We start from the raw sequence: 27946 nt of genomic DNA on the forward strand, positions 1-27946 counted from the left end.
TCCAAAAACGCTATTTTACAGGAGAGACAAAAAACAGTATGGTTTCGTATACAAATATACGGTTACGGAATTAAATCATCCACCATTTAACAATTTTACAATTTTTTTGGAATCATATCATTTGCAAGATGGTTAGATATTTCTTTTATTTTGTTAACTGTCAATTCATGGTGGAACTGCATTGTATTGTTGTTTTAATTTAATAAAACGCATTTTTTTTTGTAGTAGGTACTTATTTCACTTTTAATCAATAGATTAGGACCGGTTTCGTCCGCCTCAGAGGGACATTTCCAACTTGAGAGATTTAAACTTCAAATTGATTTGAAAATGTCCCTCTGAGGCGGACGAAACCGGTCCTAATCTATTGATTAAAAGTGGAATTAGTACTACAAAAAAAATTGCGTTTCATTAAATTAAAACAACAATGGTTAGATATTAACGGCCACTAGATCAAAGTCAATTTCCGATTAAAACGCAGTTACACATTTTTCTAGTATCAACGACGAATTATGCATAACATTTATATTTATCAAATCTATTTAAATAATATTGTTTCTTATGCAATAGTGACATATTGAGATATCACTTGACGATTTGCCATAATTCTTTCTAGTTTAAAGAATTATCAATTTAACAAACCCACATACATTGTATTGTTTCGTAGTGGCTATGATAATTAACATCAATTATATGAAGTACAGTACCTTTAGCATAGTGGTCCATGTGTGAGGGCGCGAAACCCGGGAGATGCAGGTTCGATTTCTGCGTGGTGGGTGTCTTGCTTTTTTAAAAAAGATTTTTTCTATTGGTTTGAATATATTTTCTCAGAAGTGTTTTCAAAAATTATGTATGTTCAATAATTAGAATGTTACATTCTTAAATCTTGTGAATTATTCATTAATTAATTAAAAACATCAATTATTTTTATATATCGACAGCACTCCCGACGTTGATTGAAACAGAAGAACATTTGAAGACAGTTGTAGCGGCTGAAGGAACTGAAGCCGTTTTGGAATGCCCTCTCAAATCTACACTGGTCTTGCCAAATATTCAATGGTATAAGGTAATTTTGGGATGTTAAAGCTTTATTGTTAAGCCCACTACAGATATATGCGTTGATTTGAAAACCGTATTTTAATTCAGTTTTTGTTTAGTTCTTGAAAATGTCTCCACTTCTATATATATATATCAATCAAGACATCTTAGTGAGTTGGTTTTAAATGTGCATATTATTTACCGTCGGCGTGCAGTGACCTTTTCTTGTTAAGAATCTGTTGGAAAAAATCATACATAACCACTATTTGGCACATATTATCTACGATGGTCGCGCGGCTTAAGCATTGTGGGTCTCAGGTTCCAATCCTAGGTTTGCCAAGTAGGCATATTGTTTTTTAATTTGTGTATGAGTCAGAGTATGGACCTAATAGGTTGAGCAAGTGGCTGACATCCATTTCTCGTGAAAACAAAATCTTTTAATACAAACCTCTACTCTGCGGAGGCTCATATGATCTTATTAGGATCGGACATGGCCGAAGAAAGAAAGAATCTACTTGGGGTTTTATAATTGATTAAATCTTCGCGGACAGTCGATGAGGTAGTATGGTATGCAGTACTTGCTGGGCCGCATAAAATCATCCCAGCGGTCTCATGCAGACCACAGGATGCTCAGCAATGCTTTACACAAAGAGCAATACTTTATTTATTAATTCTACGAATGTTCTGCATCTCCGACATCTATGGACTGAATACCACTCATATAATCAACCTATTTAATTTAATTTATTTTATTGACACCTTTTTAACGATGCTTTGTACTGTAATTCAATATTATGCTGATCAATGATGTTTGATTTATTGTTGCGCTCATGGAGATGCTCTTACAAACAACAATCGTACATTGCCCACCTTCATTTTAGGCAAACTTGCATAATAGCAATGTAAAATTTTATTTGCTGAAAACCACTCTATAATAATCAGCCGATACCTCAATTCCTGCATACCATTTAAAGCTAGTACTAGTAAAATCTACAAATATCAGATTAGATATTCAGCTTTTAAGTTAAAAATAATTCTCCTGCAAAATAACACTTTTGTGACATTTACCACTTCTCCTTTTGACAATGGATATAGTAAATCAATGATTTTTGGTATTAACTAAAGAACACTACAAATTCGAGGGCTTAGTGTCAAACAACACTATCTACAAAAGTGCAACTTTACAGGAGAGCCAAAAATCGTTATTTTAGATTCTTGTAACTCAACAAGGGAAATGTTTATTTAAAACCTAATGTTAATATTTTATAATTTATTGTGTATTGTACATTTATCTTGCTTATGATGATGTTAAAATTTATAGGGATAGTTTTTAAAAAATATGAAAACAAGGGTAACTTATGTAGTTAGCGTTAAACTTTACTGACGCTTTAATAAGAAATTAGAAAAGATTGACATAATGTTGTTTGACTATCATGTAGCCGTAAATGTAAAATAACGTTATCTCAAAAAAAAAAAAAAAAAAACACTTTTTTGTAGATAACGTTGTCTGACTTTAAGCACTCGAATTATTGTTGATGTTATGTAGTCTATTTTGACATTTATCAATTTGAATGTTACAAAATTCAATTTACGACATTTCCTTACCGTACTTTGAAAAGGTTCTAACTGACATTTTGGCCTAAAATGACTTTTTGGTGGGAAAAGGTTCCATTATCCATATTCTATCATATACGTTCATTTCAGAGTCATCTATTGTCAAATATGGAAATTAGCAGTATGCCGGAGTTCTATCTACATGTCTTTTTATATTGAAAATATGACCATTCCAAATTTCAAACGCTCATAGCTCAAAACATGGTCAAGTGCAATTAGAACCTTTTCAAAGTAAGGTAACGAATTTTGTTTTAGAAAGAACAATATTGTAGCTGTTAGTATATTAGCGATCAAATATCTATTTTTAAATGTATAAAATTATTCGACCGCAATAATAATTTCTCAGCGACTCATATAACGGTAAACAAGTTTACTGTTTAGCTGGATCAGCAGATTGATTGGCGATATGAAATACGGTATCGCAATGGTGGTGTATCGCAATCCACAGTGGTGACACTAGCAGTAGTGACCCAACAATATCATTTATAATGTTTTTCGGTTTATTTCTTTACTGTGTCTTAAGCGTCGATGACATTGAGCTACTTTACAAGATGGTATTCAGCGAGAAAGCGGGCAAGTCAGCTAGTGCGATTGTGATGATGACACACAATAATTTCCACTCGTCAGAAGCCAACAAGCTAGCGAGTTGAAACCCTCATTTCTGGTACTATTTGACAGGACGTATTGCGCAGATCAGCCCACACGCCAGCGAATAATGAGTAAAGTAGCCCGGCTTTCAACTTTTCTCGGTAGATTGTTTACAATCTGCTTGTTAGCTAGTTCGATGATGACACTGGGCGAGTTTACAAGCAGATTGTAAATTCGCTGGCTTGTAGCTTATAAAGTAGCTCCATGTCATTGATGCTTTAGGGTAAAATAAAAATAAAGGTAAATGATATGCATGGATTTACTGCTGACAGTACGTATTATCGCGGCAATAACAAGAAAATGTATATGTAACCATGTATTATCCTGCAGTTGCAAGATTGCATGCATGAATCAAAAAATTTCGGAGGCTTCTGAATTTTCATGCGACAGTTGATAATTTTTCGATCTGCGCCTGCGCACGATAGTGGCGAACCTGCCGGCAAAAAAACGAACATGAACGAATTTTGAGGTTAACCGATTTTCACAAGGTACCTATCAAATAGTACCATAAAATGATAACATCGAGTCTCGCTCACTCTTGAAGAATGAGATTGGAGAGACAGTCAGGACTTTTACATGTAAACAGTTATTGTCACGATACCTAGTTTAGTTTAAAATACACACAATTGCTGCCTGTAAATCCATGCACGTGTACAACCGCTAATAGTTTAAAATGCAGACACTGCCACTTACTGCACCATGGGTGTAAGTAAAATAAAAGCCTGTCATTATGTATAAAATTAAATCATTTTTTCAAAATCTTTTAAGCATATTTCAAACCAATATGCATGTGCCTCCAAACAAATTATACAATGTTTTGTAAACTTTCGCTGCTACAAAAAAAATTCACCTGTACAATAATTTCTTTGAAACTCAACGCATGTTACATAAATGTAGTTTTGATAGTCCATAATATCGTCACTGTTCTGGCAGAAGACACTAATTCGAAAAAATGACATATTGAGTTAGTACCAAAATGTTCCTTATCAAAGTCAAATTACTCAAAACTAGTATTCTCCAGTTAGTGTGTTCTGCTAGAACAGAGACGAATATACTTTTGAACTAAAATTTTACTAGGCTTTAGTATTATCATATTTCAGTACAATATTTAATTATGTTTTTTAAATAGGTAATCGTGTTTTATATATTTCAGGGAGCTGACTTGATCGAGGACAACCAAAACCAACTGAGTTTAAAATTTGCAAATGTCTCTAGACACAACGCTTCCGAATATTCCTGTTTAGCTACAAACGACATTGGTAAAGTATCAGCCATAATAAAATTAGTCGTACACTGGCCGCCATCTTTTATTGAATTGTCTAACGATACGGAACTACTGCATCTATTGGAAGGAGACCCGATGAAGTTAGTTTGCAATGTCGACGCATATCCAGAGGCAGATGTGAGTATATTCTACTATTTTATCATAATAACTGTCGTATTCTCTTCTAGTTTGTTAAAAGATACAACGGCTAAATCATCTGGGTCACAATACTTAGTCATGAAGTCCCAACAGAGAAGACTGTGAACTCAAATGCATCCTTTATAGTTTTTGAATTATTCATAATCAACAAATATATCCGAGTACAAGGCCAATTATATTGCATTTAAAAAATTTGTGTCGTCTTATTTCGGACGTGAAGATCTCTTCACATAGTTTTTGTATGTCAGTATTATTTAACTTGGTTTTTGTATTACAGTATAACCTCGTTTTTACGTGCCCGGTATTCACGTTTTCCCGGCAATTGCGTGTAATTTTTTCGGTCCCGATGTATTTCAGTACATTTAATACCCGCATTTACGTTTTTCTTTGCTTTTGGATGCCGCGCTGCGAGTCTCTGATATTGACCGATTTACAATCATTTTACAATATTTGAAACCACTGTAATGAGAGAATTCCTCATCTGATCGGAGTAATTCTTTCGTCAATTTGTGCGTGAAGAACTAAACTAAGTAATACCCAAGAACTCAATTATATTTTTTGAACTTTTTATTTTTTTCCTATGAAAAACTGCTCGGCACGTCAGAAAGTCAAAAAATAATATATGGGAAATTTTGGCATGTGTTTGTAAAAAGGTTCGCCAACCCTGACATACGTCCTCGTAATACGCTTGATTAAGACCGAGTGTGGTGCGGGGTGGTTTGGTTTGGAGGGGTCTATTTGCGTTATTCATAAAAGTAACTAAGTGTAAACAGTTTTTTCTTTATAATTTAATAGGCTTGTGTTATTTGAAAATAATTGTTTCCTGTCTTCTCAGGTGCAATGGATGAAAGACTTAACTACAATAGGGGAGGTGTCACCTATGCTAAAAAGAAATTATGTAAAAACTCACCATGCCGGAGTACATGTGTGCGTTGCCACAAATCCTCTGGGCCAAGCGAGCAAAAAGTTTATGGTACACGTATCAGGTGAGACAGCTTTCCTCAAAATCTAACATTATCTTATCAGGATATCAGCATTACTTTTTCGTCCTTCATTAAAATTTTTTTTAAAAATGTTCAATTGGGTTCATACTTTTTTAAAATTTATGCTATTCTTCTCAAATGTAAAATAGGATAACGTGTAGAGCTTCTAGAGTTTTGAATTTGTTGTAAGATTGAATAAAAAATAAAAAAATTTTCAACTTAATTTGTTTTCTAGAATAATTGGTTTTCGTTATCGAAAAGTGTATAATAATCGTACTTATATTTGTTTGGTTTTACATTTCACATCCTAATTTCTATTGTACATTTCAATAAATTCATCACACATAGTATAGTAAACTCTAAAAACAAAACTATCACAATAATAAGAATTTTGATTTCCATCTATAGAACATGTCAACCCTAGCCACTGCCAAACGTTTGTATGAAAAAGTAATAAATAGTCTAGGCAACTTTACCTAAGGACGCATTAGCTTGTTGTGTTCGTGATATAGTGTTATTTTGTGATAATGTTGAATGTACATGTCGCCAACTTTACCTAAATTATGAATATGACTCTATTTTCTTTCAATTCAACTTTGATAGGTAAAGTTGCCAAAGCCTTGGCAACTTTATTTCCAGTTTCCAGTGGCAACTATTATCAGTTATATTTTTTTCTCAATTATGTATTAATCCTTATAATATAGTCATTATTTGAATCTAAAATATATTTTTCATGCTCATAAATAAAAAATATTCGACTAATGTTGTGTGACACCCACGGTGGCCGCACGGCTTAAGCGTTGGACTATAAAGCCCCGGGTCCCAGGTTCGAATCCTGGGTTTGGCAAGTACACATATTGTTTTTCAATTTGTGTGTGTCAGGGTATGGACCTAATAGGTTGAGCGAGTGGCTGACATCCATTTCTCGTAAGAAACAAAATCTGTCAATACAAACATCCACTCTGTGGAGGCCCATATGATCCTATGATCCCATATGATCTAAAAAAAAAAAGTCAGTTTTTGACATATTAACATTTTTACAAAAAAAATGGTAAAGTTGCCATAGTTGACGGTAGCTTTTTGTCAGAAACAATATACACATATAGACCAATTTCTATGTCAAGTATTCTACAACACAGCGCTGCATGCTCTGATACTGTTACGTCACATGCTCTTTACACGTGTTTACCTAGCGGATACTCTATCTTTGGCACTATTGAGAGGAATTAAAAACTTTTTTCAGTTTTTCCTCCTCACGATCTTATATGTACATTCAAAATAATGTTCATCGTCAGTTTCCGTAAAGCTTTAGGTATACACGCCAAATGATGGGCACAGGGAATGTAGTGGTGTATGTGGTGAAATTAATTGCGGGGGGAAGGTTATAGTTCCAGAAACAACCGTAATGACATAGAAAACTTGATATAGAAGTCACACTGTAGCATGACAATTAAACAGCAATTATAATTGAATGTATTATATTTGTTTTCACTAGCTATTCCTAAAATCGATGGGCCAGAATTGGAGAATCTGGAAGTGAGAGTTGGGCAAGCGATGAAACTAGATTGCTACGCCAAAGGATTTCCTAAGCCGGAAATTACCTGGACCGGAAAGTGGGTAATCGGTATTTTTAATAACATTTAAAAATACTTTCTCTCAAATGTTCATTTTCATTTTTCTATCGTGCGTGCGAATCATAAACTTATTTGAAAAGTAAATCATGAATAAAATAGAAAACCATTTTTTACATAGATAAAACTCGCCAAAGTATTATGCTGTGAACAATGACATATTAAATGTGAAAGAAGGAACCTACCCAACAGCACATTTTTACACTCGTATATCGTAGCCACAAATTTGGCATGAGTGAATACACAAAAGCATTTTAAAATCATCAAAGATGCAGTGGTCAATGGATTTAAGCCACAAAACTCTTTTGACTACATTTCAATATTCAGTTGTCAAGAGATATAACACACGTAACTCCTAAGATACATACTATTTTTTTAGTTATTTGTACAAAATAATAAAAAGGTAACACCACAAAGTATATTCTATGTTCAAAGTTTCACCGTTATATCTTTAAAAACAAAAAAGTTCAATAAAAACATGTTACTTTTTTTGTCACACAAAATCTTTGGGCGCCTGTTTCTCAGCATTATGATTTTGTGGACTGGCTCCCTTGACATTTATGGCGACGATATTTTAAAACTAAAAAAATATGACGGCATTTATCCTGTATGATAGATGTACAGACCTACAAACTTATCTGTAAAATGGCCAAAAATGGAACTATAAACTACCATAGGACGCCATTTTGAAAATTGCATTCATTTCATTGTCAGATTTTGTCCAGTTACAAGTCTTGATTGGGTAGTTTTCGACAGTGGCTCCCCCATCCCATTCTTCAGATAATTTTGTAGGTCTGTAATAAAATGTTGGTTATTGTTTTTTCTTTTTATTAGCAGCACTCTATGCTTCTTTATTTCGAATATCACCCACCTAATATTTCATCAAATTCTAATAAATTTGACTTTTCAGACTCTATTGACAATGTAGTAAACATAATAATATGTATTAATGTTGACAAAATTGTATTCTGTTCTCAGAGGAATAATATAAAGAGAATGGCTATTGTTCGGCAAAACGAAGCCGTGTTTCTCGCGTATAACGCACAGTAGAACCTTAATTTTATTATTATTTACTTAACTATGAAACGTTATACCACCATGTTGCTTCTTAGTACGGCTACCAAATTTGAACACAATACAGTAAAACATATTTTCTACCAAATTAACTAAAAATAATTACCGTAAAACGGGGTGAATAGGAATGACGTGAATAGGAACATTTCCCGGTAAAAAGATTCAGAGTGGTGCAATTGCCAAAATGCTATGCATTCCAATATGTATGTTATTTGACAGATAATTTATTTTTCTGCCATTAGGAAACTCCGATAGGACAGGAAACTTGACCGTTTGTTATTCATCAGACATGAAAAACTTTGTTGCGATTCGCATGTTTTGCATGTCTGAAAAGCTTTGTCCAAATGAACTCACCCCAATTAAATAGGTACCTAATTTTGTTCCAGCTAATCCACTGATTAAAGAAATAATACAGCTTCTGTTTTCTAAATAAATATTTCTTTATTTAATCATATTTTAATAAAATTTTCGGTTTTTCCCTCCCCGTTCTTATTGACCTCGTTTCGCTGGTCAATAGGAACAGACCATCATTTCGGGAAAATATCGATGACGAGTGAATATTGAGTGTTCCCATTCACCAAACCATACTGATGAATCGCAGACACAACTTTTGGCAAGCAAATTTAGCTTTTCAGTCATACAGCGTAGGGTTTAAATTAAATATGAAATCTGAATACGTTCCTAATCACACCATTTTACGGTACCAGTAACTTTATATTTAACACAAAAACAATAAATTTCAGCAACACGTGCTCGCAGTTTTTAAATGAATGTAATCATTCAAATCAATATTTAATTCAGCCGTAGAAATTCTATCTTACTCTAACGCATATTGCGGAGATATAAGCGTGAATGCTTTCTCATTTGCACTTATGAGTCGTTTTGTTCAGGTCTTGATTCTGTGAAATATTTTAAATTTGTGGAAATCTGAAAAAAGACTTTTTCTTATGTCGATTGATTTCTCCTTCAGCCTATGCAAAGGCAAATTATAGGTCGTAAGCTATCTTCAGATCTAAGTAAATTCAAGCTTGCTTGTCACGGTGCAATAACACGATCATCTGTCATGATATCCTTGCAGTATGTAAATTGAACATCAGAACATGATAACTTTCGAAAACTGCTGGTGTTCAGTATCATGATTTTAATTTCTCAAACAAAACCAATATTATTCATAAAAAAAACTTGTTTCGCTTGATAACCTTACATGAAATCATTCACAGAGTCGCTCCAGACTGGTCAATCATCGGAGACGGCAGATTGTTAAAGACTTACAAGGTGACAAATGATTCTGGAGGATTTTTCTCCTGCAACGCAACCAATAAAGCGGGCTTTGCTGTGAAAAAATTCAATGTGACAGTTCTTGAATCGCCAGCCATTCCTACAGTTACGGTATTCTCAAACGATACAGAAACAACAGTTGATGCGACAGGAAGTGTTTCCGTTAAGGTACACAAATAATTAATGATTGCTAAATTATTTTTTTTATTCGACGAATAATTCACAAGATTTGAGAATATTTGACATACATAATTTAAAAACATCCCAGAAGTATAACTACTAGAAAAAAATCAGCCATATTTACTAGAAATTTTTGAGACTCCTTTACTTGAGGTTGTATGGATACTATCTGTGGCTTTATCCATCTGGCTTTACATTACAAGACAAAGCCCAACATTTTTAGTGCCTTTTACAAATGGTATGCATATGACCACTAAATGTCAGGTTACTGTCAAACATAATGCCAAGATCCCTTACAGATGATATTCGCAAGAGAACTCTGCTATGCATTGAATACTGGAAAAACAATACTCGTGAGGCTTTAGTAAACGATAAAATACATAGACTTTAGTCTTAAATGGATTAACATGATTAATAAAGAAACTTCACAGGTCTCCAAAACTAATGAAGACGGCCAAAATACAATAGTAATAATTGAAATGAGGCGTCTAATTACAAAAAGCGACAAGTCCACAATTCAATATTTTCAGGATACAACGTTTTTATGTTTCAAGCTTCAATTATTTGTATTAACATGAGATTATTTTTTCCGTTGTATTCTATGTCGAAATTAGAACCAAATGGCAATTTGTTTCAGCCGATAAATTCTTAAATGTAATAAATATATGCAAAATAAAATTGGACGTAGCGCTATTTGTATCTCACTTTTAAATTTATTCCGCATAAGGCACACATTTCCGTGGCACTGTCATGAGTTTACCAGATGCTACAGCATGGGAGACGCCCTTTTTAATATTGAACGTACCCTTATTGGTTGACTTAAACACGAGCCAAATCAACCAAGCTTTAAATATTATGAAACACGGACTTGGCGCTTTTTGTAATAAATCGAAACTTATAATATTTTTTTTCGTAGGGTTATGTCGCGTTTTGGAATTTATAGATCAATACATGTTGTGTAAAATTATACAAAGAATACATGCATATTTTTTTGACCAAATGTGGACTTATTGCTTTTTGGAATTAGACGCCTCAAATCACAAATCAATAAACATTTATTTTGTATATTTTCTTAATTATTATGTTTCAGGAGAAATCAAACACAACTATAAGATGCAATTCGCTTGGTAATCCCCAACCATCAGTTATATGGATCCGAAATGGGATGGGACTGGTCATCAATGATTCCGGATCTGTCAACATTACGGAATACAACTTTGCTGAAATCAATATACGAGACTCGGGCAAATACACATGTTTGGCTAAAAACAAAGCTGGTACCGAAGAGTTTGACTTGAACATTGAAGTTTTAGGTAAGGAACCAATAAGAGTAAATTTTCCATCAAAAACAAATTTACAACTTGCTGTACAGTAGCTTAATTTTCACATAACAGAGAGGACATAACTTGATTGGATTTATATTAACTGCGGAGAAGTTTACTATAACTGAAATTCAAAACATATGATATTTTAGCTAATCGTATTATTATATTATTAATTTTGGATATTTACTAGATAGAATAATATTTTTTATCTATTATAGTTTGGTGAGGCAGGGTTTAATGAATTTAAAAAAAATAACCAACAACATTGTATAATATTATGTATTTCTAATTCAACAAAATCAAATAAGTATGAATGAAAATGTTTGTACAATCTTGTGGTATCGCCCAAAATATACCAAAACTATTATGGTTTGGTTTAGGCTGGGTTTAATTGATTTATAAAAACTAACCAACACCATCTGTAAATTGTAGTCTTAGTTCAATAAAAACAAATTAAACACGCATGACTAACAAAGTTTAATGTGCACTCTTTATGTTCGCCACTGCTGGGTGTATATCACTAAATTCAAAATATGGGCATGAGGAATAAATTTGGAAAAGTGTGGTATTCTGCAATTGAAGCGACGAGAAGCTATAAGCTAGAAGTAAATGTGGGATAAAAAAGGTAAATTGTGTCAACCCTGCCCCCTCCCGCGAGGTGAGAACTTTCACAAGAATGCTATTTCGTTTCAGTACCGCCCGACATAATATTCAATGAGACTCCCAATGACATTCACGTCCTTCTTCGTCCTGATTTAAAAAAGAGGAAAAGGAAACAAATGGAAACGTTGGCAAGTCAGCCAATCACATTTAACTGCCGGGCTTACGGAAAGCCAGTGCCGAGTATCTACTGGTTCAAAGACAAACAGTACATGGGATTCTATGAAACCAATATGATGACACACGAGGATGGGCAGGTGCTGCATATAAAGAAAGTATCCGTTGGGCATGCAGGGAACTATACCTGCGTGGCCAAGAATAGTGTCGGTGAAGATAAAATGGACTTCCTACTGGATGTTTACAGTGAGTATAGTACTAATGGAAACCATTAAATTATATCACATTAATTTTATTATAGTGTAATTTGTATACGTCAATATAATTTGTCATACAAACCTGAAATTCGTTTGTAAATAATATTATCTGAATAAAATCACTTTCCTTTTTATAGCTTCGGCATTCATTCAGTAAAGTTGTTATCAAATTGAGATGCATGTCACGCTGTCACGGCGACAAATTTTATATATGGTTTCGTCATTTTGCAGAATATTTTGAACGATCACCACCTCTCTAAATTCAATTACAGAGAGTGCCAACTCTAATGTATTAGTATTTTGAATTACATATTATTAATTATTCATGCTAATTTCAATTAATTTTAACAGTTTCTACGTGTGCGTACGTTAAAATTACTTGCTATATTATATCCATAGATAATATTTTGAACAGAACCCAACCTGCAGACCATAGGTAATAGACAATATTCTTATAGAAAATAAATAGTGCCAACCACTAAAAACAAAAAACGTGATTTTGACAAGATTCGAAAAAATGAGTACCTTGGTATCAAAGTGGGACATAAGCCATTTACAAAATTTTACAGGAGACTCACAAACATGTGTGAAAAGTGTCCGTTTTTCATATAACATATCAACTTTAAGCTCAAAATTCTCTATGAAAACTACCGTTTTTGATACTTTTGGTGGATTTTTTGAAAAGAGCATCACTTGCACTAACCGTAATCAATTAAAACATGAATTTAGTGGGAGGTGGCGTTTGTCCCACTTTGATACCAAGGTACTCAAATGTAGAAATAGATTATGATAAAAATGTTCAAAACGTCATGCAGTGCGGTTCAACATGAGATGACCTCATTGTTGTTTTGGTGATTTCGGCAGATTTTGCCAACTGATAATGTTCGTTTAAAAGTTCAAAATGGGCTACGGGATGGGACTATCAGTCTGATAACACCAAGAAAAACGATATTGCACACTTTTTTCCTATAGCGGTAGCTTACTGTGACGTCATGTGATAGATAGTCCGCGACATGCACCGTCATATATGTTGCGCTTGTCACTTTTGGCACTACATTTCAAAATAAGATATCAGATATTCATTGTCATATAATTTTCCACCTATAATTCGTGTTACATAATTCGAAATTCGAAATTGTTTTTGACACTGCAACCATGATATTGAATAATTTTTCATTCCAGTGAGTCCATTTGTTGAACAGCAGCGAGATCAAAGCTTGTTTTTGTCGGCTAAGAAAGGTCAAGATGTCTACCTGGAATGCCCAGTGAACGGTAGCCCTAAGCCCGCAGTCAGATGGTTGAAACATCCTTACACAGAGATACTTGAAGGATTGTATCCTGAAATCACAATAAATGACGATAACAGCACATTGGTAAATACTCTGATTGTTTCTTTTGACACTTCTTATCACTCCAGCCTTTAACTGCAGACTCAAATTAGCTATAATTTATGGTCAATTTGCCATTTATCGCGATTAGTGAAAGAGTTTTCCACCTCGGCTATAGGCGTAAATCATTTCGAGCAGCTCAACTCAGCTTTTACCAGTGGACTGTATTTGAAGGTAATGCTGGATGGTGGATTACGTATCTAGGGGAGAGAGTTTACACAGGAATACCAGGCACTGACCTTTGATGTTGAGAGGGCTGGCGCGCACTGGACCGGTTCGGGGGTCACGCACTCACGCACTGGTAAACGATACATACACTTTTGGATGGATGATATTGTATATATATATATATAGGTTGATGAATGATGATGATACGTTCAGAATATATGATATAGACGCGACATTCACTCAAACCGTAACAAACTTAGTGCAACGAAGGTCGAACAGATATGTTTTGAATCACTCGGTAGTTAACGTAGCCCGGCAACACGCACCCGTTCGTATTCTTGAGCTGACTCACGCACGACGGCTCTTGATGTAACTTTGTAGGTAACGACGGTAAAGTTATAACAAACTCGCTCACATCCGCTTGCTGCATATCACTTGAGCTAACTGCCTTATTCGCCATCGCGGTCGTTTTATGACCCGTAATTGCTCATCGTCTGGTATTGTGACAATAATAAATAAGGGGATTTGAGTAGGTGGGGACTAAGAATGACTGCGACCGCAATTTGGCCCAATCACTAAGACTCCACAGTCCACAGGTGGTATAAAGGTGGACAAGTTACGAAGGTTTTTCAGTTTACACCGATAGAGGCTATTTAAAGGTTGATACCACCTAAGCCACTTGCCTACCTTTTTTGTTATTGGTCATATCGATTAAAAATTTTCACTAATCAATTATGCTAGGTCGGATCCACTTCCACTTCCAATAAATATTTAAAAAAATGTATGAAAACATGAATAGTGCAGGAGGGTCTGATTTTTGTGTGCTTTGAATAATGCCTTGTAAGCCCCTCGCGAAATCCACACCTTCCCACATTGCTTCCTATGGGTTTTCTCACTAATAGAGCTGATAAATTTGACAAAGAATAAAATTTCCGGTACAATTTTTTTTTCTTACTATCTTTCAGGTGATAAAAAATGTAACCGTAGCCAATAATGGAAACTACTCTTGTATTGCCAGCAATTTAGTTGGAAGCACAGAAGTCCTGTACACTGTGGAGGTGATTGAAATTCCCACCATCGTAAATGATCCACTGGACGATAAACAAAGTATTGTCAATGCCAACGGAACTGTTTTCGCAAAGATAAGAAGAGGATTTCAACTTATGTGCAATGCAGTGGCACATCCAGAACCTGATATCATTTGGTTTAAGGTAACTAACTACACATAGATACTTGTACTCGCTGGAGTGCCGACAGAGTGTTAATCTCTTAAGCTATGGGTTACTGATTTGAATTCTGCATCTGATAAATTTACCTCTTATTTTTTAGTTTTGTATTTGATCTGAAACAAGGACTCCGGTTATTGGATACACGTCGCTTCTGAATGATATTTGGCAGCATTGATTTTACTCTATGAATTGTGACAGAAATTTAACTAGAATTTTAAACTACTATAGTATTGTGGAAAATGTGAAATCGAATGTGTCCATGAAAGAATTTTTACACACTATAGTTGCTGTGAACTGAAAATATTTGAATACATTAGAATCTTAATATATCTAACAGACAAAATATCCGTTCAAATGTTAAAACATCATCATGAAATATGTTATACATATTTCATTCCAGGTGTCACCTCTTGTAAACAATGTTCTGCTCATGATAATCTAATTAAATTTATTGACTATTCATCAGATAAAAAAATTCAACTATAGGTACTAGACGCCTTTTCGTAATTTTAGAGAGTTGATGAGAAAAAAAACAGCAGACTTCAAAAGTGCAAACAAAACCTGATTCTTTTTTCAAAGCAGGATTACCGAAAGCTAGCGCGTCGACATCGAACATTAACGTCACTCCACAACGGATGTGTCTGGATATATGAGGCGTCTAATTCCAAAAAGCGATAAGTCCACATTTGGTCAAAATCGAGAAAACACAATATGTATGGATCGAAAAATTCCAAAACGCGACAAAACCCTACGAAAAAAAATATTTTAAGTTTCGATTTATACAAAAAGCGCCAAATCCGTGTTTCATAATATTTAAAGCAGAGGGGGGCAAACTGCGGCCCGCGGGCTGCATGTGGCCCGCCGGGTATTTTTTACGGCCCGCCATCATTAATTGTACTTCTGATTACGAATAACTTTTTTTATAATTTTTAAAAAAATATTGACAATAGATTAAAATTTCTTTAGCAATAGTACGCGATAGATATTGATAGTGTACCTACCGACAGAGCTACAACTTGAGATCTGCAGTGTGACACTGATTTAAGAGAATTGCATCATCTTGAAGAAATCTCCAAATTTTACAATGTCCTTAATTCAGACAAATTCGACCAACTTAAAGATTATGCAAGAAAAATGTTCGTTATTTTTGGATCAACCTATATATGTGAACAAACATTTTCGATCATGAACCTCAATAAAAATTCTTTACGATCAAATATCACCGATGCCCATTTACAAACAGTTTTGAGAATATCAACTACGAAAATAACACCTGCATTTTAAAAAATATTAAAAAATGTACAACAGTTTCATTCTTCGCATTTTTTTTTGTAATGTTTATTTTTCGTGATAATAAATAGTGTATACCTAAAAATGGTACTTTACTTGCGGCCCGTCGCTCATTTTGAATTCTTGAATTTGGCCCTCCATCCAAAAAGTTTGCCCCCCCCTGATTTAAAGCATGGTTGATTTCGCACGTGTTTAAGTCAACCAATAAGGGAACGATCAATATTGGCAATGGCGTCTCCCATGCTGTAGCACCCGGTAAACTCATGACAGTGCCACGGAAATATGTGACTTATGACGAATAAATTAAAAAGTGAGGTAGAATAGCGCTACGTCCAATTTTATTTTGCCTATATTTATTACATTTAAGAGTTAATCGGCTGAAACAAATTGACATTTGGTTCTAATTTCGACATAGAATACAACGGAAAAAATGAACTCACGTTAAAACAAATAATTGAAGCTTGAAACATAAAAAAGTTGTTTCCCGCAAATATTGAATTGTGGACCTATCGCTTTTTGTAATTAGACGCCTCATATCATCCAAAGACGAATAAACAGAATTTTGTTTATGTTTTTGTATAACGGACTGTCGGCTTTAACGGACACCCCCTCACCCGCATAGTCCGTTATATGGAGGTTCTACTATACTTCTATAATTGTGGATTGATCCAGTCTAATAATGATTTACTCGGGGTACTGATATGTTTTTTTTCTGCGTACTTTTAGGATGGCTATCGAATTCAAAACATCAAGACCAGAGGCTCCCTGCATTTATCTTTAGACGGGAGATATTTAAGTGTGATGGATGCCAGTTTGGATGATACTGGAAAATATGTATGCAATGCTCAAAACAAAGCTGGAACCGTCGAGAAAGAATTCAACGTTAAAGTACTCGGTAAGACATTTAACCGGTTCTATGCCTTCAGTGAGTTTTTTCACTCTACGAGGCCGTGATCGACAGGTTTCACGAGTTATCTTGTCTGAATTTTAACTCAAATTACTAGCCACTGTCAATTGATTTTCATAATCTAAAAAATTAAACACACAGTGACATCTGTTTGAATAATTATGAAGCCACAAATTATCGGTATTACAACAATTGTAGTAAGAGCTTCGTTCTACATTCAACATATTATTGTATTGTTAAAAATCTACGGCCTGACAGATACTGTCACAGTAATATCGAGAGGCATAGAAAAGGTTAACTATTTTTTTATTTATTTATAAACGGTGCATGCACCTTGACAAACAATGGTTTTAATACAGAAATTTTCCCACTTTTACGGCTATCTTAACTTCAATCTTTGAAATTATTTCAGAGTATGATAATTTATAATAAGGATGATATCTCAGTGTAATGATATATAGAGAGGGCCTATTTTTCGGCAGAATGAAGTCGTGTTTCTAGCGTATAACGCACGGTAGAGCAATGATTTTATTATTACCAACTTAACTATGAAACGTTATACCATCATGTTGCTTCTCAGTACGACCACCAAATTTAAACAACACAGTTAACCATGATATTAATCGTCACTGTTCTGGCAGAAGACACTAATTCGAAAAAATTACATATTGAGTTAGTACCAAAATGGTCCTTATTTCAAACTTTACCGTCTGGAAACCTTCTTAATAAATAAACAGTCTTTATTTTAATGTCATCCTTTTTACGATTACTTAATAAACTCACATGATAGACCATTATTTCAAACTTTTTAACAACTTCAAAGTCAAATTACTCAAAACTAGTATTCTCCAGTTAGTGTGTTCTGCCAGAACAGAGACGTTATGTTCCATTAAAATAACTAAAAATAATTACCACTAACTTTGTATTTAACACAAAAACAATAAATTTCAGCAACACATGCTCGCAGTTTTTAAATGCATATAATCAGCCAAATCAATTTTTTCCGGCGACGTTTTCAAATTTTTTAAAATTCATCCATAGAAATTATATCTTACTCTAACCGTACTAACGCATTGAGCCGAGATATAAGCGTGCCGAATGTTTACTTGCTTGCACTTACGGTTCGTTTTTGTTCAGGCCTTGGATGATATAGTAAATGAAGCTTTATTATTTTAATCTGTTCACAGTTCCTGCTGAATGGAGTCCTTGGAGTAAGTGGAGCGAGTGCAGCATGAGCTGCGGAAAAGGAAAAAGCTTCCGCACGAGGGAATGTCACTTTTTCGGAGACCTCAAAGCTATCACGGGAATTAATAATTCCGTCCTACTGTTAGCTAATAATTCTATAAACCAATTGAACAATGGTAATTTTATATGTACATTATATTTTTTTATTATAATATCTGTAGTACCTACCGTGGCCTAATGTCAATTATCCCGTAAGTGACTTTTTACAAATTGTGCAGGAAACTAAAAAAACCAAATATTTAATATCCTGTATCGGACTGTTAATAGTACATACATAGTACTTTTATAGTTTAATACAATACAATAAAGTAGGTAAAAACTACATTACCTACCCCATGACCCCACAAGGGGGGGCTGACAGGGCTCCAGCCTAGGGGCCCGGGCTCAGGAAGGGCGCGGCGTGGCGAATCAACCAGATAAGTGAGATAAAAACAAATCAAAAATTTGCTATAATGTCATTATTTCAAATTAGTGTAGGTACCTATCGATACTTGACAACTCCATATTTCAAATGGATGTATTAAAATATACAAACACTAAATATATTAATTGTACTGCGTACACCATTTGGAAAACGCTACTGTAGAGCGTCACACTACCTTTATCCTTAGCGATAGGAAGGGGGGCCCGCTTCAGGATGTGGGACTATCAAGTCAAGGGTCACAATAAAAAATAACAAACAAATTATGAATAGTTAAAGTGTTAGTAAAAAACCCGCTATCTTATTAATAATAATACTCGATAAGCACAAGCATAGGCGAAACCTGGGTCGCAAAAAACGGCTCAAATGGAATAGTACAAAACTTATATACATTACAATTAATTATTTAACATACATAATTTTTAAAAATTTAGAATAAAAGAATTAGTTAATTAAAATTATTAGCAAGTTCAAGAAATATTGGAGTAATCCGTGTCGTCGATTAGTAATTAAAGTAATAAACACTTAGAGTAAAAAAGGCCAATAGTTAAAATTTGTCCCAATTAAGCATGGCAGTCGTAGCATAGTGTTAATGCACAGGGTGTGATACCCAAGAGACGCAGGCTTGATTCATGCCGGGTTTTTTACTTTTTTCAAAAAAGATCTTTTCTATTGGCTATATTTTCTCATGAGTGTTATTGTATGTATGTTCAATAATTAGAATGGTACATTCTTAAAATTTTGTGAATTATTCGTTGAATAAAAGAAATAGTTGAATATAATTAATTATTTGTTTATTTCTTGAATTGGCTCAACAATCCAATGTAAATTATGATTTGAGGCGTCTAATTACAAAAAGCGACAAGTCCACATTTCAATATTTTCGGGAAACAACGTTTTTATGTTTCAAGCTTCAATTATGTATTTTAACGTGAGATTATTTTTTCCGTTGTATTCTATGTCAAAATTAGAACCAAATGGCAATTTGTTTCAGCCGATAAACTCTTAAATGTAATAAATATATAAATATAGGCAAAATAAATTTGGACATAGGCTACTTGTACCTGACTTTTTAATTTATGCCGTATAAGGCACATATTTCCATGGCACTGTCATGAGTTTACCAGATGCTACAGCATGGGATTCGCCCTTTTCAATATTGAAAGTTCCCTTATTGGTTGACTTAAACATGCGCGAAATCAACCAAGCTTTAAATAATATGAAACACGGACTTGGCGCTTTTTGTAATAAATCGAGACTTAAAATATATTTTTTCGTAGGGTAATGTCGCATTTTGGAATTTATAGATCAATACATATTGTGTAAAATTATACAAATAATACATGCGTATTTTTTTCTCGATTTTGACCAAATGTGGACTTATCGCTTTTTGGAATTAGACGCCTCATTTACGCCAAATTTGAAATTCATTGTTTATAGATACAGATCCTGAAAACCTTAAAGCTGGCATGGAAGAAAATAACGGAAGTGCAACAAAAGTTAATCCTAAAATACCAGAGGAATTCTTAGATAAAAAATCGTGTCGAGGAAACAAGAGTGAGACAAGAGAGTGCTTCGTGGCTCCTTGCAAGGTAACTTTAATGTTTCAATTAAAATTGTTAAATGTCTTGTCATTTTGAAAATCTGACTTATTGTGCAGTGGTAAATTGAATGAAGCTAAACAGGAAACATCTAACCTTCTAACCTATAAAACTCTATTTGTGAGTTGGACAGATTATACATAATTTATTATGTGGAACATACATAATTTGAAAACACCTCAAATATATATTATATCTTAGAGCTGAAAGTGCGGAAGTCATATTTTTATCATTTTTGAGTCAAGTATGCAGATTTAAATGTGTATTCACGTTCTCTTAATGCTGAAAATTTGGGAGCCCAATGTCACATGGTTTTCAAAATACTTACTTCTAAAACGACGGTTATCCAATTATTATACTTATAGGTGAAAGAGTGGATGTCCAATTTAAGTCATTTTTTCTTTAAGCTATAGCAAAAAGCTTAATTGCAAAAGTGCGGAAGTCCAACATACGGAGTTTTAGTCAGAATGCGAGTGAGTATTTTAACTAGATTAGATTAACTATGCTAAATCTGCTCTCCTACAAAATTTTGAATATGTGACTTCCAAACTTTAGGCTCTAAGGTACAGATATATATAAATACTAGAAAAATTCTTTGAAAAAAATACGGTACCCTATGGGACTTGAACATACAATTGAATCGCGCAAATGTGCTTTACTAATTAACTACAGGAGCCGATCCAATTACAACGAAATAAACTAGTAGTTTCTTAAATAATGAAATGCTCATCAAATTGCGTTAATTTTTAACTATCAGTTTTTGTGTATTAAATCAAGGTGGGTATCACTTAAGTGCCCTATTGCCTCGATCACTCTAAATTTTAATTGTAACTTAGTTGCACTTGCTAATAATTTAATTAACTATTTATTTTCAATTTGATTTGATAAGCAAAATACTATCAGCTGATTTCGTCGTAATTTTACCTGTGGCCTAATTGGTAAAGCACATTGGCCAGAATCAAGTGGATATGGAAACAAGTCCTGTCGAGTGTCATAAGATTTTATTTAGTATGTATATCGATTCTAGAAAGGAAAAAGGACGTAATCCACACAATTAAAATTTTACAGGAGACACAAAAACGTTTTTGTTATGGTTTTCGTTCAAAGTTAAAATACAAAATAGACATAACCGTGACGTGCATGATAATTAATAATTTGGTTTTTATATCCCTAATCTGATATTAATTATTGAGTTAATTTATAATAAAACCAACAAAAATGATGGTTAAGTCGTTTTTCTTACTTCAAGATTGCCAGCTAAATTTAAATAGTAAATCGGTATTTGCAGCTTTCGATATAAGATGTATGTTGTGTACAACATTATTATAAATTAAACCTATTTTGATCAAACTGAGGGTTACGTCGTTTTTCCTTTCTACGGTCAATATATTTGAGGTGTTTTCAAATCATGTATCAAATCATCTGTGGTGGAAGAAACTATTATTACATTTAGCATTAAGTTAGAACGAAAACAATATCACACTTGAGGGGCTGATGATAGCAGTTGTCATAATTTCACCACACACCTATTTACGCCTGAAAAAGGATTCAACCATGTAACTACTTTGTATGAAAAGTTGTATGCATTTATTACATACATTGAGGTAACTTCTATGAAGTCTTGTGTATAAATGTTGTTATTATTTTCATAGCAATGTATTCAAACACTAAAAACACCGATAACACATTGATACCGGATGAAGGTCTCCCACAGGAGACCACCTCAAAGGACGGACCGAACCATCAACTTTCCCATAACACCACAGCCTACGTCCACTCTTCGCGGCTCTCGCAACCTCCGGCCGAGCGGAGCCTACCTCCACTGAAAATACCAAAATTCAAATTCGTCCACGCTACCGCCAAAACAGACGCGGTCTGTCGAAAACGGCCGCCACTAGTCAATCCGTCGGTAAAACAGGGAGGTTCCCGACCGACGGACGAACATGACGCCGCCAATCTGACAGTTGGACGCGCGCAAAAAGCTCGCTCTTGCCTCGGCCGCCGAACAGCCAGCACCATCTCTCTCGCCTCGGACGCCGACTAGCCAGCAGCATCTCAAGCAACAAGCATCAGCAGCCCGCGACACCACGTCTGCAGCCCGCCATATCACCATTACCAACCCACCGCCTAACGACAATACCCTGCAACAACGATAAAATAAACCAGCCTCAACAGCATACAATGTGCGTTTCTGTCTCCCACCCCCGCTTCTTTGGCCATGATATTATCACGGTCTGCCATCTCCGCCTAAGCGCGAAGAAGGCCGGTGATAACATAAAGCATAGCATATGTATCATTTAAGAACCAGACCTCACACTATGCTGGAAACAGTTTTGTAGAATTGATCGCATACTATCTATCCCTACCTACTCAAGTTGGTTACCTACATATGCACTTGAATACATTCAATCCTCAACCACTCAATTAACTACAGTCGAACTTGGTTATTACGAAGATGATGGGACCGACTGAATTTGCTCGTTATAAGCATTACTCGTTATATCGTTATATAACATTTTTCGTGCCACGTTCTATTTAAGTATAGAACATAAAAAATCTGAAAAACATCGGAAAAATCCCCGAAACAAGCATAGCAATCATAAACTACCAAAGAAGTTGTTTATTGTAATGTAGTGCTGAGCCGCCGGCGCTGGTAAGTACCTACTGACTTCAAAGCTTGGATTTTTAGATGCAATTTCAACCATATGCGTGGATACCTTTTCAATGTTGTCGGCGAAAACATCAATTAGGTACTTAGACACTTAACTAGTGTCATAAACGTAATCCGATCGCGGCGGCATCGGTCTAGTTAACTGCCCGGTCGGATTTTATTGCTTATGGGTCGATGACATTGAGCTACTTTACAAGCTACGTCCTGTCAAAATAGTCACTAGCTTGTGGCTTCTGAGCGAGTGGAAAGTTTTGTGTGTCATCATCACAATCGCACTAGCTGACTTGCGCTGGCCCGCTTTTAAATTCGCCAACAAGCAGCTTATAAAGTAGCTCAATGTCATCGAGGCTTTAGGGTCGAAAATGTTGTTTTTAAACGATCGACACATTAACAGTTTTGCTCGGTATACCCGAGAAGTAGCTCGTTATAAAAGTGAATAAATGTCCGGAGAAAATCATAAACTAAAATGTCAACGAATGTTTCCTCATTACATCCGAGATCTTGCTATTTCCGTGATCGTAATAACCAAGTTCGACTGTATGTGGCTTCATTTCTTGTTTTTTCCATTATGCATACTTTTCTAGTGTAAAAACACTGCGACCAAAAACATAAGAGACAAATGAATGTATAGAGACATTAAATAATGGAATACTTTGATGCTTCCATTCTGGATGAACTGGACATCCAGAATAGACATTCAGTAATATAATTAGATTTTTCACAATCTTAAGGAAATAAAATGCTTACCGCTTGCTGCGGTGATCAAATACAGGACACCACCAATGTTCTTAGTCATATAATATGGTTAATATATTTTATAGATCAATGGCGGTTGGAGCGATTGGAATGAATGGACAGCATGCTCAGTGAAATGCGGAACTGGTTCCAGGCGCCGCTACCGAAGTTGCTCAAAGCCGGCTCCATTCCATGGAGGCGCTCCCTGCACCGGAAGCGATGGGCAGCAAGAACCTTGTCATGGAACTAATTGCTCTAGCTGGTGAGAAATAGTTATTTTATGTTATTGTATTTGGTTTGTTGGTTGTCATCGTGTGTTCTTCTTCCATGTTTCCACTACATTTCGAAGGCCATTCTCAAGTGACGATGCAGTAGAGTGATATCTCTCTTGAGAAGAAACGAGGCGGAAGAACACATCCGGTTTTACTTGAAGCAGATGAGATGTCTGCAATCAGAATGGTATTATTTATCAATCTGAATGTAAAAATCTATCTAAACAAAAAAAAATCTTGGCTTGGCTTATAACTACTCATGTAGGTACCTACTGATACACTCTCACATTAGCCTATTGCTAGTGCCTACACTGTAACTTCAGAAATGGCTGAAACATGTTACCTAATCTCAAAAATCGTCGGCTTAACAAAACATGCAACCAAGCTCCTTGATAACCCGTCAATATATTCTTTTTTTTTTTTTTTTTTTTTTCGACCATGTCCGATCCTGATAGGATCATATGGGCCTCCACAGAGTGGAGGTTTGTATTGACAGATTTTTGTTTTTTACGAGAAATGGATGTCAGCCACTTGCTCAACCTATTAGGTCCATACCCTGACACACACAAATTGAAAAACAATTTTTGTACTTGCCAGACCCAGGATTCGAACCTGGGACCCACGGCTTTGTAGTCCAACGCTTATGCCGCGCGGCCACTAGTTAAGTATTAAATGTATGTTTAGTTAATGAAACGTAAATTGTACAGCGTGATGGGTGAATGTAATTTAAATTCAGTAGAATCGTTTATAATAGTAAAATCAGAATTCTAAATAATAAGTACGCAATAATATTAAAACGGCAACACCATTGTAACATTATTGTGCTGTCGCGTTATAAAATAAAGAGAACCGCATCGCGTTTCCGATATATATTTCTTCTTGACTGGGTATTGTGAACCCTGTCGAAGTCAGTTAGCGTCTAAGGTTCAACCGCTAAACACTGACTGTCGGGGAGTTTATTAATGTGCTCGTAAAAAAGAAAATATAATAAAAGTGAAGCTGCCAAAAATTTGTGTTGCCCGTGAATTACTTATTATTTCACCCGTGTCCCTTTATAACACTACAGTCCCGAGTCTACCGAAATAAAGTTTAATAGTTATACTTAATAAAATCTTTGACACCTGGGGTCGCCGACTGAGCTAAACCACGAAAGACCCTGAGGATATATCACTACCTATTTTTATCACTCAGTGACGGTCTATCGCACACACGACCCCCACAAGGGGGGGAAGAGGCTGACAGGGCTCTAGCCTGGGGCCCGGGCATAGGGCGGCCATTCATGGCGGGTTGACCAGCTAAGTGAGATATACGCAGATCAGAAATTTGCTATAATATTAAAAAAAATGCCTGCGGTGCTATTTCAATATAGGTACCTATAAGTATCAATACACCCGCGATGGTCGCGCGGGTTAAGCGTTGACCTATAGCGTCGTGGATCCCAGGTTGAAATACTGGGTCTGGTGAATACTCGTATTTTTATTCAATTTGTGTTTGAGTATGGACCTAATAGGTTGAGCAAATGGCTGACATCCATTTCTCGTAAAAACAAAATCTGCTAATACAATCCTCCACTCTGTGGTAGCCCATATCTTATTAGGATCGGACATGGCCGGTAAAAAAAAAATCAACATTTTAATATATCGTCACTGTTCTGGCAGAAGACACTAATTCGAAAAAATTACATATTGAGTTAGTTATACCAAAATGTTCCTTATTTCAAACTTTACCGTCTGGAAACCTTCTTAATAAATAAACAGTCTTTATTTTAAAGTCATCCTTTTTACGATTACTTAATAAACTCACATGATAGACCATTTCAAACATTTTAACAACTTCTAAGTCAAATTACTCAAAACTAGTATTCTCCAGTTAGTGTGTTCTGCCAGAACAGAGATATGTAGTTGTGTGATGCAATTAATTTAATGTGATATGATGATTGATTTAATTAAATGATAATTCATGTGTATAAATGGGAAATGCTACTGTAGGGTATTACAGCAATATGAAGGGGGCACAAGCCCAAGATGTGGGGGCCATGATCGCACAGATAAAATGTTCGAAAGCTTCCAAACCTGTCAGTGCCTCAGGCCTACACTCTTTAAAAACGCCAATGAGGAAGAATACACCATGTCAGCCTAAAAACCAAATTGATTAACAATCAATCGTGAAAGTATCAAGAGATAAATTTTATATAACATAATAAACTATTTCTTTTAATAATTCACAAGATTTGAGAATATAACATTATATATATTAAACATACATAATTTGAAAACATTTCATACGTATACCCACTAGAAAAAATATACAATACCCGAAGGGACTTAATGGCTGTAGCTTAAGAGGACGTTCTACAGAAATGGCCTTGAGAATTGAAAATATGATTTTTTAACATGTGGTCCATAATATCTGGTCTACTAGTTAATATAAAAAGGTCTTGTCAAAGTTGTTTGTGTTAATAAATTTGCTCTGTGACTGATCCGACTCATATTTCACATTTATTTCATCAGGGCTGTCGAAGACATAAATCATAATATATATTTATAATTTTAAATTTTTATTTATAATATATATTATTTAAGTTTTGTGCATCTAATGCCGGGTCCACACTGGCAACAAGTTAATTTGCTGGCAACCTCGTTAGATTTTACGATAATTATTGTAAAATTTCTTAAGCAATTATGGTAAGTATCGTAAAATTTAATGAGGTTGCCAGCAACTTGTTGCCAGTGTGGAAATGGCTTAATATCCACTGTGGTTCACGTAGTGGCATGGACCTGGGGTTAGCTAATTCAGGAAGTCAACACCCATGATAGAATTTTTTCCAGTTTTGGTTGCATTATATTCCAAAACTCTTCTGTAAAAATCGTTTCCGAGTTTATAAATGGAAATTTCTCGGTGTACATAGTAAACAAACCTACGAATAAAAAAAGACAAAAAGGAACATACTGATTCATCGCAGTAAAATCTGGTAATCAAATTCGCCATTTTGAAAAGCGACGATTTTGCGTAAACAAATATCACGTGGTCTGTACGTGTGCGGCAAACTTCGAATGTGTTTGTAATTTTGTGCAAAGTGCGAATGTAATGTTTTCAAATAATTGATATGGATTAATTATACCATCGTATTATTTTCTCGAAATCATAAACATACTATAATAGTATTTGAGTATCAACCTATGTACAATTTGAATTGGGTTATAATAATAATATACCCGTATATATATCAATAGTATGTTTGCTACAAAATCCACCCAAGTTATCAGTACGTACTTGCACAGGTTTGATTAAAAACCATGATGAAATTAACATTTAAAAAATATGAATGCTTAATATTATTTTGACAGCCCTGTTTTCTGATCGGCTTCATGTCGCAGGTGTTCATAAAATATATTTTTGCGAAAAGATCGATTTAAATTGAAGTAGTTAATGCGTTTGAAAATTAATGAACCTAAAAAATCTTAACACCACTGCATATGGATGTACTGAAATATGACTATATTCTAAAACATTAGAGCGAGAGGTTTAAAATAATACTATTTTATGTAATTAAAATACTTTATGCAGTCATCAAATGTTTAAAATAAATATAAAGGATAATAAGGCTTCAAAATTATATAAATAGATTATCTACAACGTTTAAGGAATGTCCAGGGTTAAGCTCTGAAAATACCATAAAAGCTTAATTTTGACCTTAAGTGCAACAGCACACTGGCGCGAATCCAGTGGTTACAGATGCAAGTAGGGCATGTAGGGTGTCATATTTTTACCGGTTTTCAAATTATATATGTTAA

General features: G+C 34.7%; 1 protein-coding gene across 2 annotated transcripts in view; it reads left to right on the top strand.

The window, feature by feature from the left end:
• The window catches only part of LOC147078149 (hemicentin-1-like), a 90527-nt gene that overhangs the window by 42664 nt on the left and 19917 nt on the right, over nt 1-27946 (top strand). For both annotated transcript variants that reach the window (XR_015072281.1, XM_085961258.1), the window contains exons 28-40: nt 939-1063; nt 4451-4699; nt 5556-5706; nt 7199-7316; nt 9629-9854; nt 10957-11179; nt 11885-12214; nt 13408-13598; nt 14747-14992; nt 17027-17195; nt 18395-18568; nt 20314-20465; nt 23967-24142. Coding sequence is in view for 1 of the 2 variants with exons in the window: in XM_085961258.1 (XP_085817384.1) it covers nt 939-1063; nt 4451-4699; nt 5556-5706; nt 7199-7316; nt 9629-9854; nt 10957-11179; nt 11885-12214; nt 13408-13598; nt 14747-14992; nt 17027-17195; nt 18395-18568; nt 20314-20465; nt 23967-24142 (2530 nt within the window). In the remaining variant the exon portion in view is untranslated. The remainder of the gene's footprint in view (nt 1-938; nt 1064-4450; nt 4700-5555; nt 5707-7198; nt 7317-9628; nt 9855-10956; nt 11180-11884; nt 12215-13407; nt 13599-14746; nt 14993-17026; nt 17196-18394; nt 18569-20313; nt 20466-23966; nt 24143-27946) is intronic.

Source organism: Rhyacophila brunnea, unplaced genomic scaffold, assembly GCF_057557595.1.
Source record: "Rhyacophila brunnea isolate RB1 unplaced genomic scaffold, BYU_Rbru_1.0 scaffold_12, whole genome shotgun sequence".
NCBI classification, from domain to species: domain Eukaryota; kingdom Metazoa; phylum Arthropoda; class Insecta; order Trichoptera; family Rhyacophilidae; genus Rhyacophila; species Rhyacophila brunnea.